General features: G+C 48.2%; 4 protein-coding genes across 4 annotated transcripts; 2 read left to right on the top strand and 2 right to left on the bottom strand.

The window, feature by feature from the left end:
* Positions 1 to 359: 359 nt before the first annotated feature.
* Positions 360 to 1,819, top strand: ONS95_001353 (uncharacterized protein; the record flags this gene model as incomplete). Its single annotated transcript, XM_058494549.1, has 2 exons — positions 360 to 737; positions 785 to 1,819. The coding sequence occupies 2 exons, from the start codon at positions 360 to 362 to the stop codon at positions 1,817 to 1,819; spliced, it is 1,413 nt and encodes a 470-aa protein (XP_058354856.1).
* A 167-nt stretch (positions 1,820 to 1,986) lies between these two features.
* ONS95_001352 (uncharacterized protein) lies at positions 1,987 to 3,883 on the bottom strand (the record flags this gene model as incomplete). Its single annotated transcript, XM_058494548.1, has 5 exons — positions 3,747 to 3,883; positions 3,456 to 3,577; positions 3,130 to 3,315; positions 2,095 to 3,078; positions 1,987 to 2,046 (listed from the first exon to the last, which is right to left on the bottom strand). Exons 3-5 carry the CDS (start codon positions 3,166 to 3,168, stop codon positions 1,987 to 1,989), a joined length of 1,083 nt encoding a protein of 360 aa, XP_058354855.1. The 5' UTR covers positions 3,169 to 3,315; positions 3,456 to 3,577; positions 3,747 to 3,883.
* Positions 3,663 to 5,280, top strand: ONS95_001351 (uncharacterized protein; the record flags this gene model as incomplete). Its single annotated transcript, XM_058494547.1, has 4 exons — positions 3,663 to 3,968; positions 4,023 to 4,077; positions 4,124 to 4,918; positions 4,970 to 5,280. 4 exons carry the CDS (start codon positions 3,663 to 3,665, stop codon positions 5,278 to 5,280), a joined length of 1,467 nt encoding a protein of 488 aa, XP_058354854.1.
* Positions 5,281 to 10,134: 4,854 nt separating this feature from the next.
* ONS95_001350 (uncharacterized protein) lies at positions 10,135 to 12,086 on the bottom strand (the record flags this gene model as incomplete). Its single annotated transcript, XM_058494546.1, has 2 exons — positions 10,135 to 10,203; positions 10,308 to 12,086. The coding sequence occupies 2 exons, from the start codon at positions 12,084 to 12,086 to the stop codon at positions 10,135 to 10,137; spliced, it is 1,848 nt and encodes a 615-aa protein (XP_058354853.1).
* Between the last annotated feature and the right edge of the window lie 2,810 nt (positions 12,087 to 14,896).

The raw sequence follows: 14,896 nt of genomic DNA, 5'->3' as shown, positions 1-14,896 counted from the left end.
AACTAATCTCGCTCAACTGCATGCCTTCTTCGCCAAGAAAGAATGCCCAAAACTTTGATACCGAAATCTTTCCTACCTGCGATCATGCGAAGTCGACAAGAAGGGCATGGAATAGTGTCTGCGGGGTAGTGGTTTAGCCTTTCTTGAATGCAATCGACACGAGGAAAGAGGTAAGGGTCAATACAAGTACTTTGCTCTTTCCTTCCACCCCTTGCAACTGATTGTCGATAACTTCCAACTCCTTGCTTCTTCTCAGCATTCGGCATCTTCCAAGTCAACATCACCCACAGTCAGCACAACATATATCATTGTTGCCGCCTCCTACCTTAACGCTTGATCTCGGATTAGCCGACGCCGATATGCTAGTAGAGACTCTCGAACCAGCTGTGGCTGCTCCTACCAATTCATCTGGTTCCCATAGCCAATCCGAACATACTGCTGTGGCGAATGAGTTCTCATCCGTGGACGTGTCCTTTAACTTTGAGGAATATCTCAAATGGTTCGACCCCAGTCAGAAGTATAAAGTGCGCCACCTTGCTACCGGTACGAACGTGACGTTTCTAGCGATCAGGCAGGAGAAATCAAAGGTCGCAATAGAAGGTAAAGGCAATAGCGGGGGACAAGGCCAGGCCCAAATACGCAGTGAAGGCATATTCCCTCGATCATTTATCATGAAGTACTCTCCACCATACTTTGCTTCTTCCCGTGGAGCATTACCAATGACAACGTATCGTCAAGTGAGCAATGGTACATCCCTTATTGGCAAATACTAACGAGCCATCAGCAAGTCGAAGCTAAGGCTTTGTCACTATTCGGTCCTGGGGGGAAATTGGACCATATTTCTGACAGGGCTTCAATCAACATCCCAGATTTCGTTCGCCTTGACGTCCATTCCCACGTTCTAATGGAGTCGGAAATGGGAGGCGTGGTGCTCACGTTGACCGATTTATTGCAAGTGTCGAAGATTGAGGGACCCATACAGACTAAGGTGTCACTCCAAACATCTTTCAGGATAACTGGAAATCGAATTGGAGACTTCCTTGGCGATCTACACGCCCCTTCCACACTTGCGCAGATTGAGGACCACCATTTGAAGCAGTTCCAACACGACGGCATCAAAGAGTTCATCTACTCAGCCAATAAAAAACCCATCAAGGATTATCTAGACTTTGTCCAGGTGGCAGATGGTGTGAGGATATACGGCATCATTGAGCACGACTTTTGGCACGCAGACAACTTGGAGGGCGGTCGTGTCTTTGCTCTTGGGGACATAGGCATAGACACTATTTTGGTTTCTCGTGACGTCCGCCAGATCGGCATCATAGGGTGGCAATACTCCGGACCGGGCCGTGGCCTGAATGGAGACATTCCAAAGCTCATCACTCAGATCCAGGTAATCATGTTGGCAGCCGACAGTGTCCAGAGCCCGGTATACTGTGCAGCTAAAGCGTTACTCACCGGTATCGCGAGTGTTTATCGCTGTTCAAGCAGGAGGAACCTCGCTCCATGGTCAGTAAGCTGGGATGGGAATGTTGGTGATCTGGGATCTCTTCAACTACCAGTGGAGACTGTGAGCATACTTCGTTCTGCCTTTATCGCTCTGGGTACAGAAATGATTGTAGCTGCGATGTCAATGAAGCGTGCTTGTAAGTGCCAGAAGGAAACGATCAGGGACGGGTGCAAACGCAGGAAGAAGCTCGTAACCGAAGGCTGCTGGCATGTTCGTATGGCTGGGAATGACGATGATGCATTCAGGGATAATTGGGAGGATATTTGTGAGAAAGGATCTCCATTAATTCCATTTGTGCTTGGAGATTAAGTTCAAGTCACTCTGGGCCAGCGCTGGTAATTGAAATGGACTGCAGTGGGGTTTGTTGTCTGGGTGCCAAGAGGTTCAACGAGAGGTGCTGGTCTACAGGTCTACCTAGGGCTTTTGAGTAGGTAACGAGGCAATTAATTACTGCATCCAAAGGATAGAGATCCACTTCAAAGTCTGGAAAGCTGAACCCTATCCTCACCCAATCGAACAACGAACTTCCCAATCGCCTGATTTGTGTCAGTTCGCGGCTTGCCCAAGGAAAGATGTCTACTTACCTTTCCCGCAGATATTTGTCGTCCCACTTCGGATAACTCTTCAAGTGTACTCATCTGTACCACTGGATTCACCAACCCCCTCTGCAAAAAGCTCACTGCTTCAAGAATATCCAGGCGCGTTCCAACGGCTGACCCGATGATCCGAATTCCCATATCAATAAACAGAAGCGGATGGAAATTGACCAACTGAGTAGGTGGCGGGATACCGATACAAACCAGTGTTCCAAATGGCCCTAACATGGCCAAAGCATCTTGATACGCTCTTCCAGACCCTGCTGTAACCAAAACAGCTGCTGCACCAAGAAGGCCAGTCTTCTCTTTGACGACTAGAGAAGCATCTTTAGTCGTGGTAACATCAATGTAGACCTCGGCCCCAAGATCTAAGCAATACTGCTCCTTCTCTTTCCCGGCATCAATAGCAATCGTTCGAAATCCCATCGCTTTCGAGTACTGGATTCCTAGAGCTCCAACCCCACCCCCAGCTCCAGAAATGACAACCCATTGACCAGAAGTAGCACCACAAATCTTCAACGCCTTGTAAATCGTCACACCACCACACAAGATAGGCGCGATAAGCTGATCTTCGGGCCCTTCAGGTAAGACTGTCAAATACTTGAACGGCACAACAGCATATTCCGCAAACGTCCCATCGATCTTCCGTCCCGAGTTCAGCTGCTGGAGACATCTCGTCTCTCCCCCATCAATCAAGCACATGGCGCATGTCCCGCAAATATCACGCTGCCACGCGATACCAACGCGCTGCCCGAGCTTGACTTGCGACTCGCTCAATCCAGCACCGAGTTGCACTACTCGACCGACTCCTTCGTGCCCGAGGATAGGGCATGATGGGCCGAGTTCGCCTGATGCGAGCGCGATGTCAGTGCCGCATACTCCTGTTACTGAGAGACGGACGAGGACGTCTTGGGAGCCGGGTTGGGGTAGTGATGCGTATTCGATTGCGAAACTTGGTTTATCATTTTCTCTCTGTTGGGTGTTAGTGTTCTGAACAAGGCAAGCATTGGAGGTGATAAGTACCACGACGACTGCTGTCTTGTGTTTTTCTGGAAGTGACATCTTTTGGTCTTGATCAACAGAACCTTGCCTGGACTTTCGTCCAGGTCTTTTCACGTGGCTTTTGTATCAATACAAAGCACTGGCGCGGCATTGTGGATTTGGAATTTCAGCTTCGGCTGGATGCTGCCAGGGAACAAAACGTGGCTGCTGGGGTTGCGGTAAGCCCCGGAAAAACCCCAGATTGAAACAAACTGTGACCCCGCCAATGCTTAATGCCAACGACCCCGCGGAATATTCACATATTCAGGGGCGTGGGGCCCCACACTATGCTTAACATATATACATACTTTATCTCCAATGGCGCCTATCTGATACCAAGGCAGTGGCTCCTCCCCACAATGATAACAGGCTGAATTGGCGGGGTTAACTCGGGTAGTCCTTTCGGCATTTCCCCATTCTGGTCGTGCGACTACATCTTCGTCAGATCCGAACTGATCGAAGTCTACACTGCTGGTACTGAGGAAACTTTGGAAGATCACGAACAAACCTACAACATGGGAGACGCTTCAGGACAACAGTTCGGGTTTGAAAACTTCAAGAATGTCATTGGCGATGGACTACGAGATGGCTCAGCTTACCACAATGGGATAAACCCATCCGATAAATCTCCTCTATGGGATGTCCCGATCGCGAGTGAAACAGATCTAAATGATGCTGTGAAGACGGCGCAAGATGCTTTCAAGTCGTGGTCGAAGACCACGTGGGAAGCTAGAGCGACTGCGCTTGCTCATATGCGAGACGAATTAGCCAAGCATCGTGAGGAGATGGGGAAACTTCTTATGTTGGAAGCCGGGAAGCCAGTATGTAAATCTAGCACGGCAGTGTTGATAGCGGCTGGCTAATATGGAGTGCAGATACAATTTGCATTAGGAGAAGTTGATGCTTCGATTCATACATTGGACTTTCACAGTGAGTTTCGCGTCAGATATCTGAGATCCCATCTGACACCAAGAAGCCAAACAAGAAGCACCGAAGGAGGAGGTCCTCCAAGAAAACGCAGACCTGAAACTTACCATGCGATATGTCCCCCTTGGTGTCTCTGGTGCCATATGCCCATGGAACTTCCCACTCGTCCTCGCCATGGGCAAAATCGCTGCAGCACTCCTGACAGGAAATTGTATGATCGTCAAACCCTCACCTTTCACTCCGTACACCACCCTCAAATTTATCGAGATCTCCCAGCAATTCCTCCCTCCAGGTGTTCTCCAAGGCTTGAACGGCGACGACAAGCTCGGCCCCTGGATGACCGAACATCCAGGAATCGAGAAAATCAGCTTCACGGGCTCTACCGCCACAGGGAAAAGAGTCCTCATATCCGCAGCCAAGACGCTCAAGAGAGTGACTCTCGAACTTGGCGGCAACAGTGCATGTATCGTCTGTCCCGACGTCGATATCCAGAAAGTCGCGCCGCAAGTTGCCCTTGGTGCATTCTTCCACTCTAGTCAGATATGCGTCGCCAGCAAGCGTCTCTACGTTCACAAGGATATCTACCAGGAGATGCAGAAAGCGCTGGTTGATGTGATCCAGTCGTGGAAGGTGGGGCCAACGAGCGAATCGGGACTTATGCTGGGACCCGTGCAGAATGAGATGCAGTATAATATCGTCAAGTCTTTCTTTGAGGATTGTGCTGTTAATGGGTACGATTTTGCGATGGGTGGCAAAATGGGCGATAAAGGTGGATATGTCATCCAGCCTGCGATTGTGGATAATCCTCCGGATGACTCCAAGATTGTTCGCGAAGAGCCGTTTGGTAAGTCTTTAGTTCTAAATCCTGAGATGGTATTGCACTAACTTTTCGAAGGACCAATCGTTCCCATGATGTCGTGGTCTGACGAGGAAGAATTATTGACCCGAGTCAATGACACGAGGACTGGTCTTGGAGGCGCAGTCTACTGCGCGGATATCGATCGAGCGAATAGGATTGCGAGTCAGATTGAAGCTGGCACCGTGTGGATTAATGGGTTTGAGAGACCGCTGGCGGATGCTTTCTTCTCGGGACACAAGGAGAGTGGGCTGGGAGGTGAGTTAGGGAAGCATGGATTGTTCTCGTACTTGAACGCTCAGGTGATTCATTTGTATAAGACGGATGTTGGGAAGGGTGCGAAGCTGTAAATTGGGATGCATGGTGTCGTATGGCCCCAGGATTCCATGCAGCGGGAGAATTCCTCGCTCTATTCAGTAATCGGCTGCCTTGTGTGAGATAGGGATTAGTGTTAGATCTACAGCTCAAGATCGGCTACTTACATAAGCCTCTCCTAATTTCGACCAAGCATAGATGTTCCTTACAGTGATGGCTCGAGGATTAATGTAGATGGGTAGGCCCAAGACAAGAAATGCAAGTAGCCCATCCAGATCACGTAGCTGAAGGGCTTTACAGTAGGTCTGCTTCTGGATGAGCTGATGTTTGAGACCACAGGCTTTGGCACGGTTGAACGCCCTCAATGTCGTAGTTCGAGAATCACATTCATTAGTAAAACGGAGGAGATATGAACAAAGTGAAGAATTGTTTTTGTAAGACTTCCTCTTATCGATATCTTCTATCTCTTAACCTCGGTATCCAGAGACGCCAAGACAAGCTCGCTCTTAAATTCTGTTCTTCTTTCTCTCCCTTTAAATTAAAATTCTTAATAGTTGGATACTTAATTCTTATACAATCGAACCTCTGCTCTAGATAGCCAGGCTACTATGAGATATACCTAATGCTTGTAACTCGATTTGCCGATCTAAAATATCAACAACTTGCGCACCCTCCTTCGAGCTTGCCCTCCACTTTTTCCATTGATCATCAACCCTATTGACTAGAAGAATAGCATCAGGCCGATCAGCTGGATGTATCTTGATCATATCTCTGATAATATCTCTCAGTTCTTGAGAATATCCGCGATCATTCATACGAGATATCTGCCAGCTGTATTCGTACAGTCTAGGTGGTGGAATACCTGTCATCATTGTGTAGATAGTAGAACCAAGTTCCCAAATCTCGCTGGCGCAGCTGTAGGAATGAGTGTTCTTGTAGGTTTCCTTAGAGCAAAATTAGCATGGATCTTATTGCCGATAAAGCAATTGGACCTACAGGAGGAAAGAAGTACTGCTTCTCGCGAGGAGCATTCTCGACCCTTTGCGCAATCGCCACAGCTCCAGTCACTTTAGCCCATTGGAATCCGCCTAGCTTGCACTCTCCATACGTCTCCTCACCTAGGGTTAGGGTTTGAGGTTTGGGTTATATTTGTTTCTAACTACGCTAGCTTGCGACGAGTGTTTTTATCTCTCTCTAATAGTCTTGAAATACAGAAGGACTATACTAATAATACAGAGGGTAAGAGCCTGAAGGTGTCAGGGGTACAGAAGGTAGAGTACTAAGACAGAAGGAGATAATACAGGGTAAGTGGAGTGTGTACCAAAGGGTAAGTAAAGTGTGTATCAGAGGGTAGGTGTAGTGTGTACCAAAGGGTAGGTAGAGTGTGTGCCAAAGGGTAGGTAAAGTGTGTACCAAGGGGTAGGTTTGGGTTAGGGGTTAGGGTTTGAGGTTTGGGTTATATTTGTTTCTAACTACGCTAGCTTGCGACGAGTGTTTTTATCTCTCTCTAATAGTCTTGAAATACAGAAGGACTATACTAATAATACAGAGGGTAAGAGCCTGAAGGTGTCAGGGGTACAGAAGGTAGAGTACTAAGATAGAAGGAGATAATACAGGGTAAGTGGAGTGTGTACCAAAGGGTAAGTAAAGAGTGTATCAGAGGGTAGGCGTAGTGTGTACCAAAGGGTAGGTAGAGTGTGTGCCAAAGGGTAGGTAAAGTGTGTACCAAAGGGTAGGTGTAGTGTGAGTCGCAGGGTAGGTAGAGTGTGTACCACAGGGTAGGTGTAGTGTGAGTCGCAGGGTAGGTAGAGTGCGTACCATAGGGTAGGTAGAGTGTGTACCAAAGGGTAGGTAGAGTGTGAGTCGCAGGGTCGGTAGAGTGTGTACTATAGGGTAGACTAAGTGTGTATCACAGGGTAGGTGAAGTGTGAGTTACTTAGGGTAGGTGAAGTGTGTGCCGTAGGGTAGGTGTCGTGTGTGCCGTAGGGTAGGTGTAGTGTGTGTTATAGGGTAGGTGTAGTGTGTGCTGTAGGGTAGGTATAGCGTGTGTTATAAGCTACCTACGTGCTAGGATCGAGGTTGCAGCGATTCCTCGAGCCTGAGTTAGGGTGCTAGCGATATACCCGTCTAACCACTTAGCCCTAGAGTGCCCTAATAGGCCCTGTAGGGCCTTATAGGTCTTCGCTGTTTCGGCTTCCATTAGGCCTCCTGCCGAGAAGATCAGGGGGTGAAATACAGGGCCTAAGTCGCTGTATTTAAGCCGTTTAGCGTTTGCTGCCTCTGATAGCGTAGCATAGGCTTCTTCGCGTGCTGAATCCTTGTTGATTGCTACTATTTGAACGTCGTAATAGTGCCTAGAAGTACCTATAAGCACTGAAAAATCCGGTCGTTGGCTGTTTTCTAGGGCTATAGGCGTTCTAGCTGGCGTAGGCTCCGATTCCACTTTAAGGTCTTCCCGGCTAGAAAGGGTAGTAATAAATGCACGGGTAACCTGGTTATGGCGTATAATCCAGCGTCGTTCAGCACCTCTACAGGTGTCTTCGTGGCCTATTTGAGGGTAGGCTCCACAGGCGGTACAGGGCGAAATAGGGGGCTTTACAGGGAGTAAGAGCCTAGTCCGTAGTGCTTCGGTAACTGTAGAATCCGCTAAAAGGTGGTGTTTTTGCGTGGGCAGGGTTCTAAGCCAGTATCGTCCGAGGTAGCTAGCGTTCTCAAGCTTCGATTTTAGCGCTTGTTTTGATAGGGTAGGTAGAATCTTCTCTTCTAGGTCTTGGTTAACACTAGAGAAGACCTCTTGGGCTGTCGGTACAGGGCGTCCAGGGGGTTCCGGGTAGAGATTAGGGCATATAGCCACTAGAATCGATCGAGAGGCTTCCTTAGCTGCCCTATAGAGCCCTGGGGCTAATAAGGCGTGTATAGGGAGCCCTAAGCCTCCCTCTCTCACTGGAAGAGAGAGTAAAGCCTGGCGAATTAGGGTAGTCTTCTCCCCTGGCTCCCTAGCGATTAGGGCTTGTACAGCGTACTTGATTCGTAAGTCCGCTAACCTCCAGAGGTCTAGTAGGTCTTCCGAGTACAATTGGCGCTGTAAGTGTCGTAGGAGTAGGTGTATACTACCCCGTAAGAGTAGGGTAGCGTGTTGTTTAGGGAGGTCTCGTAGGGTATATAGCGCTGTAGCGAGAGTGTCGATTTTCCCCTGGAGAAACGTTCGGCGGTGTGCTACAGGGCCTATAAAGGTCCCTAAGGCCTTAAGTCCAGTGGTTTGTAACTGGGAAATAGGGCTTTCGGTGCTCTTTTGGCGGTTAAGAGCTACTGGAGAGTCCCTGAAGGCTTCTATAACTACAGGGAGTAGTGCTGTAGTTTCAGGGCTAAGGATATAGATATCGTCCAAATAAGCTATAATTGTAGCCTTCGGTAGGGTCTTTTGGAGGTGCTCTAGCAGGGGGCGGATCGCTAGAGAGAATAAGAGGGGGGCAATAGGGTCTCCTTGGCGTACTCCTTCAGCGCTTGCTAGCGTGTGGCCTTCGTTTGTTACTAGCACTGAAGGCTGGTTATAGGCCCATTTAGCGGTCCGATAGAGAGTAGGGGCGTATTTAGCGACTGCAGCTGCTATTGAGGTTCGTCCGATTCGGTTATAAGCGTTGATAAGGTCTAAGGAGGCGATTTGCTGAGTTTTTAGGGTATTTGGGCCGGTAATAGCGTCGTCAAGGAGGAAGATTATAGGCTCTACACCACCTGGGGTGCTAACGCCTAATTGGCAGGGTAGAAGCATAGACGGCTTGAAGGAGCTGATAAGGATCGCTTTTAGGGCTACCTTATAAATAAGGTCCCCTATAGCGATCGGTCGCACACCTCCGTCAGGCTTCTGAAGGCCTATAAGTCGGGAAGCACATAGGAGGTCGACCCCTGGAGCTGTACCCTGTCGAATCATATTCGCTAGGTGTGTAAGCGCTATAGTTACAGGGGAGTTTTCCGAATTTAGCGCTATATCAAGTAGCGGGCGGGTCCAGCCGCTGAGGCCAGGGGCTTTCTCTCTATTAATCGATCGAATAGCCTGTCGTATCGTTTCAGGGGTGATATTTTGCCCCGGGGAGGGGTTAGCGTTACTGAAGGGGTTATTATGCCCTATAGGGTGCTTCGAGTATAGCGTATTTAGCGTCTCTGGAGTGCTAGGAGCTAGAGGCGTAGGGTCGATTAGGGCTCTAGAGGCACGCCCTATATAGCCTTTTTCCAGAAGCTTAGTCGCTCTTTTGGCGGGGGAGTCGTTTGAGGGGGTAGGGGGTTCAGGGGGAGGTCCCTGAGTTTCAGGGATATCCGGTATAGTCGTAGGGTAGGCTTTCAGCGTTTTAGCGAGCTCTTCCTTCTGTAATCCTAGGCCGAGAACCCTGGGAAGCAGTAAAAAGTCCAGTAATTGCTTCTCTCTAGGCTGCCGTAAGAACACTAAAGCCGCTCGATTAGCGGCCTCTGTAAATAGCGCTGCTTGCCTGGCGTGGAGACGTGTTTCAGGGACCTTAATAGTGCTATATCTCATGAGGGATTGCATATAGGGGTTTCTTAGCGCTGAGCTTATAGCGTTCAAGTGGTCTTTAGCGCTCTCGTCTAGGGGTGTAGGCGCTGAGGAAGCCTGTGGGTGTAGGGGTGTAGGTGCTGAGGTAGCCTGAGGCTGGGGGCAGTGGATCGATTGTTGTAATCCAAAGGGTAGCTCAGATGTGAGGGGGTCGGTAGGGCGTTTTAGTGTTGACGTTCTAGGGCGTTTAGGCGCTGAAGATGCTGTGCCTTGTGTTGATATAGGGCGTTTAGACGCTGTAGGCCCTATAGTACGGCCCTGGAGTGTTGGGTTACAGGGTAGGCTAGGTGTGGAGGTTTCGCAGGGTAGGTGAGTTGTGGTGTTTTTAGAGGGTAGGTGAGTTGTGGTAGTTTTGGAGGGTAGGTGTGTTGTAGGGGTTGTTGGGGGAGAAGAGCTTATTATTATAGGCTCTTTAGCGTGAGAGGGTGCTGAAGCTTGGGGAGCTTTAGGGGGTGGTTCTAGGGGTGAGTAGCTTCGGTTGCTTATAGGGGAGCCTACTCGTGATAGTCGAGGGAAGTAGGGGCTATCAGAGGGTAGGCTAGGTGTGGTAGGCGTCTTATCGGTAGGTGTAGTTGGTATAGGCGTTGAGATAGCGTCTTCAAAGCTAGGGGTAGGGGACGATGGCGCTGTAGAGGCACTATAAAGATCTTCGTCGGACGAGCTGTCTTTGATTATAGGCTCTATAGGCTGCGTAGGGCCTATCTTTTGGCGTGTCGTAGGGCGTTGAGCCCCTGGGGAGGGTGTTCTTGCAGGGCGTTTAGTGGACGGCTTCGGGGGTATATAGCCTGTAGCGACGATTTGGGCGTATGTAGGTGACGTAGAGCCTGTAGGCGTGGGGGGTCGAGAGCCTGGGAGGGAGTCTGGTTCAGGGCCTGTAGGGCCGTCGTACGCTGGGAGTATAGCGTCTACTTCCCCTGGAATCGAGTACCAAATACCCCGTGGGGTCTGAATCCTTCGGGTGCCTGTAGGGAGGTCGGGGCCTAGAGCCGTCGGGTACTTGGAGCCTGTAGGTACTGACGGTACAGGGGTCTTAGAGCCTGTAGGTGCTGAAGGTGCGGGGTACTTGGAGCCTGAAGGCGTAGGGTGCTTAGAGCCTGTAGGTGTTGAAGGTGCGGGGTACTTGGAGCCTGGAGCCGTAGGGTGCTTGGAGCCTGCAGGTGCTGAAGGTGCGGGGTACTTGGAGCCTGGAGCCGTAGGGTGCTTAGAGCCTGTAGGTGCTGAAGGTGCTGGGGTCTTGGAGCCTGCAGGTGCTGAAGGTGCGGGGTACTTGGAGCCTGGAGCCGTAGGGTGCTTAGAGCCTGTAGGTACTGAAGGTACAGGGGTCTTGGAGCCTGAAGCCGTAGGGTGCTTGGAGCCTGCAGGTGCTGAAGGTGCGGGGTACTTGGAGCCTGAAGCCGTAGGGTGCTTAGAGCCTGTAGGTGCTGAAGGTGCGGGGTACTTGGAGCCTGGAGCCGTAGGGTGCTTGGAGCCTGCAGGTGCTGAAGGTGCGGGGTACTTGGAGCCTGGAGCCGTAGGGTGCTTAGAGCCTGTAGGTGCTGAAGGTGCTGGGGTCTTGGAGCCTGCAGGTGCTGAAGGTGCGGGGTACTTGGAGCCTGGAGCCGTAGGGTGCTTAGAGCCTGTAGGTACTGAAGGTACAGGGGTCTTGGAGCCTGAAGCCGTAGGGTGCTTGGAGCCTGTAGGTGCTGAAGGCTTAGAGCCTAGAGGGGTGGCGGTAACTTGGGCGTAGGTAGGCGATTTAGGGCTATTTGGTGCTGAAGTTACAGGGGACAGAGAGCCTGTAAAGCCTGGGTAGATATCGAATGGGGGGCTTGGTAGGGGTGGAGGGGTACTGAGATTTCGGCTTGTAGGTGCTGGAGGCGACTTATACAGGCCTGTAGCCCCTGGAGCTGTAGGGTATTCAGAGCCTGAAAGGCCTAGAGAGGCTCTGGCCTTAGGGGTAGCGGCTCGAAAGGGTGCTAGTAGCTGAGGGAAATCGATTACAGGGTAGGGGGTGCCTATAGAATCGTCGATTTCAGCGTCTAAGGGTGCTGAGGCAGAGGGGGTAGTATGGATTCGGTGCTGCGTTGATACCCTAGAGCTACCGGTGATTCCGTGGATTTTAGCGCTATGAGTCTTAATCCCGTGGGCTCCTTTACACGCTGTAGCACAGGTAGGGCAGGGAACAAGGCCTATAGGCTGTAATTGAAGCTCTGTAAAGGAATCAGTAGGGTGTTTTTTACGAATATGATCGAGAATATCGATATATTCATTTTTACACGCGGGGCATTCGAACGGCATAGTAAAAGAGGGGTAGAGGGGTAATTGCGGGGTAAAGTGCGGGGTAAAAATCAGGGGAAATATGAAAACTTAGTGATTTATCAGTAGAATTGCGAGATAACTTATAAAAGTGATGATATCTCGAAAACTAGCCGGTAGAATCGATTTTTAGACGGTGGAAATTGATCCTTAGGTGCTGAAATAGGGGGGTAAGTAACGAATTAACGGTAAAAAATCGGAGAGGGCGACGGTGAGGTAGGCGCTAGTAAGGTAGGCGCCGGTAAGGTAGATAGGAGAGGCCTAGGGTAAGGCTTAGGGCAGGGATAAGGTAAGTATAGGGTCGATAATAGTAAAGTAGTTGAGAGAGTGATAATTCAGAAGGATAAGGTGAGAAAGTAATAAGGTAAGAGAGTAATAGTTTAGAAAGATAAGGTAAGAGAGTAATAATAGTCGAGAGAGTGATAATCGTCGAGAGAGTGATGATAGTTAAGAGAGTGATGATAGTTAAGAGAGTGATGAAGAGTGAATAATCGAAAGGGAATAGCCTTCTATATAACCCTAAGTCTGACCCTAAGCTCGACCCTAAGCTCGGCCCTAAGCTCGACCCGAAGTCCGACCCTAACCCTTAAAATATTAATTTCAAAGTATCAGTTATAAGGTTTAATCTATTGATTTCAAAGTATTAGTTATAAGGTTTAATCTATTGATTTCAAAGTATTAGTTATAAGGTTTAATCTATTGATTTCAAAGTATTAGTTATAAGGTTTAATCTATTGATTTCAAAGCATCGGTTATAAGGTTCAAGTTTTGATTTCAAAGCTTCGGCTCTAATAAATTTTATTCACCTTAAGTATAGCCCTATCCTCTACCCTATCCTTCACCTTATCTCTTACCTTTACCTTTATCTTTATTCTTTTACCTTTGATTCTTCGATTATCCTTTGATTTTCAGCCTTATATCTAGCCCTATCCTCTACCCTATCCTTCACCCTATCCTTCACCCTATCCTTCACCCTATCCTTCACCCTATCCTTCACCTTATCCTTCACCCTAAGTAAGGTTAATATTACTACTGTAATATCCGCTGCGCTAGTAAATTACATAGTATCTATTAGATACTATGTATCTAATTAACCTTATCCTTAACCCTAAGTCTGACCCTAAGTGTGACCCTAAGTGTGACCCTAAGTGTGACCCTAAGTCTGACCCTAAGTCTGACCCTAAGTCTGAATATTATATTATATATAATACAAAGGGCTACGCCCTGCACGGCTTCGCCGTAAATTTGACGGTATAATAGGTATAATCGACCCTAAGTATGACCCTAAGTCTGACCCTAAGTATGACCCTAAGTATGACCCTAAGTGTAACCCTAAGTGTGACCCTAAGTCTGAATATTATATTATATATAATACAAAGGGCTACGCCCTGCACGGCTTCGCCGTAAATTTGACGGTATCTTATATATATAACGGCTTCGCCGTAAATTTGACGGTATAATAGGTAAAATCGACCCTAAGTATGACCCTAAGTATGACCCTAAGCCTGACCCTAAGCATTATATATAATATATAATATATAATAAACAAGGCTACGCCTTGCACGGCTTCGCCGTAAATTTGACGGTATAATAAGTGAAATTAACCCTAAGTATGACCCTAAGTGTGACCCTAAGTGTGACCCTAAGTCTGACCCTAAGTGTGACCCTAAGTCTGACCCTAAGTCTGAATATTATATTATATATAATACAAAGGGCTACGCCCTGCACGGCTTCGCCGTAAATTTAACGGTATCTTATATATATAACGGCTTCGCCGTAAATTTGACGGTATAATAAGTGAAATTAACCCTAAGTATTACCCTAAGTATGACCCTAAGTGTGACCCTAAGTGTGACCCTAAGTCTGACCCTAAGTATGACCCTAAGTGTAACCCTAAGTGTGACCCTAAGTCTGAATATTATATTATATATAATACAAAGGGCTACGCCCTGCACGGCTTCGCCGTAAATTTGACGGTATAATAGGTATAATCGACCCTAAGTATGACCCTAAGTGTAACCCTAAGTGTGACCCTAAGTCTGAATATTATATTATATATAATACAAAGGGCTACGCCCTGCACGGCTTCGCCGTAAATTTGACGGTATAATAGGTATAATCGACCCTAAGTATGACCCTAAGTATAACCCTAAGTATAACCCTAAGTATGACCCTAAGTATAACCCTAAGTGTGACCCTAAGTCTGACCCTAAGTCTGAATATTATATTATATATAATATAAAGGGCTACGCCCTGCACGGCTTCGCCGTAAATTTGACGGTATCTTATATATATAACGGCTTCGCCGTAAATTTGACGGTATAATAGGTAAAATCGACCCTAAGTATGACCCTAAGTATGACCCTAAGCCTGACCCTAAGTATTATATATAATATATAATATATAATAAACAAGGCTACGCCTTGCACGGCTTCGCCGTAAATTTGACGGTATCTTATATATATAACGGCTTCGCGGTAAGTTTGTAACGATAGTTAGGGTGATAGTTAGGGTGATAGTTAGGGTGATAGTTAGGGTGATAGTTAGGGTGATAGTTAGGGTGATAGTTAGGGTGATAGTTAGGGTGATAGTTAGGGTGATAGTTAGGGTGATAGTTAGGGTGATTAGTTAGGGTGATTAGTTAGGGTTAGGGTTTAGGGTTAGGGTTAGGGTTAGGGTTAGGGTTAGGGTTAGGGTTAGGGTTAGGGTTAGGGTTAGGGTTAGGGTTAGGGTTAGGGTTAGGGTTAGGGTTAGGGTTAGGGTTAGGGTTAGGGTTAGGGTTAGGGTTAGGG

Source organism: Cadophora gregata (genome assembly GCF_030347475.1).
Source record: "Cadophora gregata isolate MNR1 chromosome Unknown scaffold_10, whole genome shotgun sequence".
NCBI lineage: Eukaryota > Fungi > Ascomycota > Leotiomycetes > Helotiales > Ploettnerulaceae > Cadophora > Cadophora gregata.
The sequence above is the reverse complement of the archived record's forward strand: the minus strand, read 5'-3'. Positions and strand labels throughout refer to the sequence as shown.